This window comes from Bison bison, unplaced genomic scaffold (genome assembly GCF_000754665.1).
Source record: "Bison bison bison isolate TAMUID 2011002044 unplaced genomic scaffold, Bison_UMD1.0 scf7180017858770, whole genome shotgun sequence".
Classification (NCBI taxonomy): Eukaryota; Metazoa; Chordata; class Mammalia; order Artiodactyla; family Bovidae; genus Bison; species Bison bison.
In genome coordinates this window covers 2,162,370-2,167,754 of record NW_011489342.1, presented here as the reverse complement: position 1 = coordinate 2,167,754, position 5,385 = coordinate 2,162,370, and the positions used below count along the sequence as shown (strand labels likewise).

The 5,385-nt window shown below is 47.7% G+C and overlaps 2 protein-coding genes across 3 annotated transcripts in view; both read right to left on the bottom strand.

Moving 5' to 3' along the window:
- The window catches only part of NOD1 (nucleotide-binding oligomerization domain containing 1), a 110,652-nt gene extending 106,743 nt beyond the window's left edge, over positions 1-3,909 (bottom strand). The window contains exon 1 of the mRNA XM_010829264.1: positions 3,871-3,909. The gene's annotated coding sequence lies outside the window, so the exon portion shown is untranslated. The remainder of the gene's footprint in view (positions 1-3,870) is intronic.
- The window catches only part of GGCT (gamma-glutamylcyclotransferase), a 9,590-nt gene extending 5,315 nt beyond the window's left edge, over positions 1-4,275 (bottom strand). The window contains exon 1 of one of the 2 annotated variants that reach the window (XM_010829284.1): positions 3,871-4,275. In XM_010829284.1, the coding sequence (XP_010827586.1) occupies positions 3,871-4,011 (141 nt within the window). In that variant the 5' untranslated portion in view covers positions 4,012-4,275. The remainder of the gene's footprint in view (positions 1-3,870) is intronic. The other variant, XM_010829291.1, reaches the window with a different exon arrangement.
- Positions 4,276-5,385: the final 1,110 nt, after the last annotated feature.

The window sequence follows — 5,385 nt, the reverse complement described above, 5'->3', positions numbered from 1 at the left end:
GCAGCATGCCAGGCCTCCCTGTCCATCACCAACTCTTGGAGTTCACTCAAACTCATGTCCATCGAGTCGGTGATGCCATCCAGCCATCTCATCCTCTGTCGTCGCCTTCTCCTCCTGCCCCCAATCCCTCCTAGCACATCAGGGTCTTTTCCAATGAGTCAACTCTGACAGCATATTAAAAGGCAGAGCCATCACTTTGCCAACAAAGGTCTGTCTAGTCAAGGCTATGGTTTTTCCAGTAGTCATCTACGGATGTGAGAGTTGGACTAGAAAGAAAGCTGAGCGCCAAAGAATTGATGCTTTTGAAATGTGGTGTTGGGGAAGACTCTTGAGAGTCCTTGGACAGCAAGGAGATCCAACCAGTCCATCCTAATGGAAATCAGTCCTGAATATTCATCGGAAGGACTGATGTTGAAGCTGAACATCAATGCTTTGGCCACCTGATGCAAAGAACTGACTCATTTGAAAAGACCTGATGCTGGGAAAGATTGAAGGTGGGAGGAGAAGGGGACAACAGAGGATGAGATTGTTGGATGGTATCACCCACTCAATGGACATGAGTTTGAGTAAGCTCCGGAAGTTGGTGATGGACAGGGAGGCCTGGTGTGCTGCAGTCCATGGAGTCGAAAAGAGTCGGACACAACTGAGTGACTGAACTGAACTGAACTGATATACTTTTAAATCCCACAGACAATTTTTATTCCTCATCTTGCTCCACTTCTCAGATGTTTCTGACATAGTTATCCACACTGTCTTGATCTGCCTCCTTTCCTTTCAGCTGTTTCTTGATCTCAATTCCCTTTACCAACTCCTCCTCCACTATCTAGTTTTTAACTGTTGGAGTTTCTAAAAGTCTCAGTTTAGGCCCTTTCTCAGCAGTTTGCTCAAGACAAAATCATACCCTCCAATGGCTTCAAATACCATCCAATATTCCAACTGTCTTTTATCCAGCTCAGGTCTCTCTCTTGACTTTGAAAGTGCTTAGAACATAGTAAGTACTTCATGTGCTGTGTTGTGCTTAGTCGCTCAGTCGTGTCTGACTCTTTGCAACCCCATGGATTGCAGCCCACCAGGCTTCTCTGTCTAGGATTTCACAGGCAAGAATACTAGAGTGGCTTGCCATGTCCTTCTCCAGGGGATCTTCCCAACCCAGGGATCGAACCCAGGTCTCCTGCACTCAGACAGATTCTTTAGTGACTGAGCCACCAGGGAAGCCTGAGAATACTGGATTGGATAGCCTAATCTGTCTCAAGGGGATCTTCCTCACCCAGGAATCGAACTGCATTGCAGTCCCCTGCATTGCAGGCAGATTCTTTACCAGCTGAGCTACCAGGGAAGCCCAAGTACTTCATTAATGTTCACTAATATTTTTCTGCTCACTTGGGTATACAACAAGCATCTCAAACTCAGTACAGCTGACCCTTGAACAACATGGGTTTGAACTGCACAGGTCTACTTATCTGTGAATTTTTTTCAATTTTCAGATCATCAAAGTAACGAAGTATGGGGGAAAGTTTGTGTTCGATTAGAGACTGAAATAGAGAATATGTGTCAAAGGAACTAGGGTCTAAATCCTGATTCTATCCAAACCTCTTCAACTTCCTGCCCTTGGGTGAGTCATTTATCCATTCCTCTGTTTTTGAGGCAGAGATGGCAGTTCTCAGATTTTCGGCTCAGCAAAGGGTGGCAACCACTAACCCTGGCATTGTTTAAGGGCCAACTGTATGCCCAAACTGAGCTTGATGTTCCCTCCCAAACTGATCCTCTTTTTTTTTTCTCTTTAACAAATATCACTATCATCCACTCTGTTGCATCAAAAACCATTATCTACTCTTCAGTTCACAATCAAGCACCAAAGCCTAACAGTGTTCTCTCCTCAACACCCCCAAAAACCATCTACCTGTCCTGGCTACCACTCCAAGGTACCATTAGCTTCAGTAAGTGACCGCTACAAAAGCTTTCTAACTGCGCTCCCACATCCACTTCCAAAAGCCCTGTTGGTAGGTTGCCCCTACCCCTCCAAAGTACTTTCCACAGCAACCAGAATAAGCTTTCAAAGATGTAAACCTGATATTTCGTTTGCTTAAATTTGGCAGAGGTCTTCTCACTGTTGCTCTCAAGATAAAGATCCAAGTCTTCATTGGCCTCTGGGGTCCTGTAACATGTGGCCCTTCCCTGCCTCTCTACGCTTCATGCCATATCCTCCTTACACATTAAATTCTAGCCACACTAGCTAGAAGACCCAGCTGTTTTCTCTCCTGAAATCTTTTGTCCCTGCTGTTCCATTTGCTTCTCCCCTCACCAGTCATTCAGATTTCAGCTTAAGTTACATTTTCAGGTATGGCTTTACTGAACATCCCAGTTAGGTCAGATCCCTAAGTCACATACTCCCATAGCACCTTCAATGCTTCCTTAAAACAATTTTTTTTCCCACTCTTTTCAGAGCAGTTTTAGGTTCAGAGCAAAACAGAGCAAGGTACGATTCATCTCCTTTTAAGACTGACCCATACCTGTGACTGAATAATCATTTGTTAGATAGTTCTTTGCTGCATCCCAACTATAAACATCTAAGTTTTTTTACCATGTTTGGGGAATTCCCTATCGTATGAGTTTGATGGGTAGATAGTGCTCAGAGCCCAACTCCTGTTTTTGAAGTTTCAAATGCCAGAGACTGGTTCTCCTAGCTTTGCTTGGAGTCAGGGCATGGGCATATGGCCAAGATTTAGCCTAGGACACCCACCTAGGGTTTTGAATTAGAAGTCAGTGACACAGGGGAGCAGAAACTCCACTCTGGGGGTGGGAACTGTATTTGGGTTTCAGGAGCTTCCAGATACAGTGACAGTAGAGGCAGGGTCCAGAATGGGTGATGCATGATACAATGTCCGTGTTTACCAAGCTCAAGGGTGAGTCAACAGTGGCCTCCCGGGCTGTTTCCATCTGCGATACTGGCTATTTTATAGCTTCCCTTCTATGCCTGCCTGTTTTGTCAGTTCTGTGGTCCTACCTTCCTGGTCATTCTGTGAGCTGTTCAACAGCCTTTCAACACATTCTTTTTCTGCTTAAATCAGCTACTTCTGTTGCTTGCAACTAAGAACCCGACCAATGATAGCAGAGACCATGTCTGTCTGGTCCAACAGTGTCAAAAGGCTCTGTAGGTAATTTGTTTGCCTGTCTCTCCTACAGATCGGGAGGTCCTGAAAGCAGCTAGCTTTACTCAGTCATCTTTGTATCTCCAGGTAAGTGCTGGAAGAATATGAACTAAATGAATAAATGTACTAAGAGCTATGATTCTTACCAAGGCAAGTGAAGGTTCATCTAGCCATTAGACTTAAGTGAGCACAGCCCTTACTATGAATGAGACACAGCCCCAGCTTGCAGGACCCCTCAGGTCGAGAGCAAAAGGTTGGTAAACGGATTTTTACAAAACTAGGTGACAAGTCCTGGAGCAAAGGTAGAACAGAAAGCAACTGATTCCTTGGCTTGGGTCAGAGAAGACTTCTCAGAGGGACCAACCGAGTGGATTCTGTGATGATGTCCCTAAGTCAGTGGCCAAGGGAGAGGCATCGGGAGCTGGGCAGAATGAGCAGCTGGTGGGAACGTCAGGAGGGCGAGCTCAGGGCAGCCTGGGAGGCACAGGAGCCAGAGTAGCACATCACAGCCAGGATCAAGCAGAGGGCTGAGAGAGGGCGAGAGGGACCCGTGGGGGAAGGGTCGTGCAGGGAACCCTGATGTACTTTGAGCAGAGAGAGCTGCATTCCCAGACCAATGCTGACGACAAGCGGCCCTGAGAAAGTGAGTTCTCAAAATCCTGCCCCCTTTGTCTGCAGAAAGGGCAGAGGACATCTCGGGGGCCAGGCGGAGAGCACTGACCTGCAAGCGGGCTACGCTGTAGAACACGGCGGAGGGGTTTCGGAGGTGGATCCGCTCCGTCAGCAGGTTGCTGCCATAGGCAAAGTAGAGAAAACTCTCCCCATCCTGACTCCGGAGGTCCTCGCAGCCGAAGTTCGCCATGTCCCACCAGACGCCTGCACAGGCCTGGGATCCGTAGTACAAGCGTAAAGAGAGGACGAGAAATACAGCTCCGTGGCGGAAGAACTTAACCCAGGAACCACCGGGCCCCCGATTTAGAGGTTACGGGAAAGGCGGGAAGCTGGGGCCCGGCGAGTCACCTGCGAGCACTCTTCTGACTGGCTGCCAGTACCCAACGCTGTGAGTTACTCGCTCTGATTGGCCAACTCACCGCCTCCTCTAGGCTAGCAACTCGGACTTTGTAATATTCGGTCCTGAGTTGACCGGGGGCTGATTCCTCATTGGACCTGCTCCTAATTTGTCCCGCCCCCTGTTCAACACTCTCTCTGAATGGCGGGTGGGCGGGGCTCTATGCGGGGGCGGGTCCTCTGCTGAGCTCTAGCAGCTCACAGGTCCCAGCCGGATTTTCTCCAATTTGGGTAAAACGTGCGTGGTTCTCTGACAGTGTGTACTCTTTAGGGAGCTTTGGGATCCATTTAAAGTGAAACAGCGTCTCGGACCATGTACCAAACGGTCCCCCTGCCGGCAGCTCGCCCGGTCCCGCCCTTTGGGTTTGGAGGAATGAGGAGGGGGTCTGTTCACACCACTCGCTGGTTCCTGCACCCTAGCCCTGATCAGGGGGCTTAGTGGATAAGACCTCGCACTAGAGCAAACCCCGGGAGATAGTGAAGGACAGGGAAGCCTGGTGTGCTGCAGTCCATGGGGTCGCAAAGAATCTGACACACGAGTTTGAACAGCATCCCTGATTATCTACCTGATTACCTTTTCTAAGGATCCTTGGCCTCCTGGGAAAGCTCCTCTGAGAGTCAGGGTCTTCCTTCCCTGATGGAAGGTACATGAGGGCCTCAAAGCCCGACGCTGCTGTTTACTGGACGTGTAATCTCGCACGTGTAAAGTTTATTTGCTGTTTACTTGGATGTGCTGTTTACTGGACGTGTAACGATGGACATGAGTTTGAGCAAGCTCGGGGAGTTGGTGATGGACAGGACTGCATGCTGCAGTCCATGGGGTCACAAAGAGTCGGACACGACTGAATGACTGAACTGAACCTTGGACACCTCTTGTCTCTGGTGTCTCCTTTTAAAATAGAGATTGTAACAAATTATGATAACAAGTTATAAACGTAAGATATGATCCCATATCTCATAGGGTTGATATAAATATTAAAAGTAATTTTGTTAATGTTATCGGGGTAAAAGCTCCCATGTAAAGAGGTATAGTAACAATGACATACAAACTCTATATTGTAAACTTTGAAATGAAAATTAATAATAAACTCAGAGCCTTAAAGTAATGACTATCCTTGGCACCCAGGTTTTGATTTTTAAATACCACTTTTCCACTAAAAGGTACCAG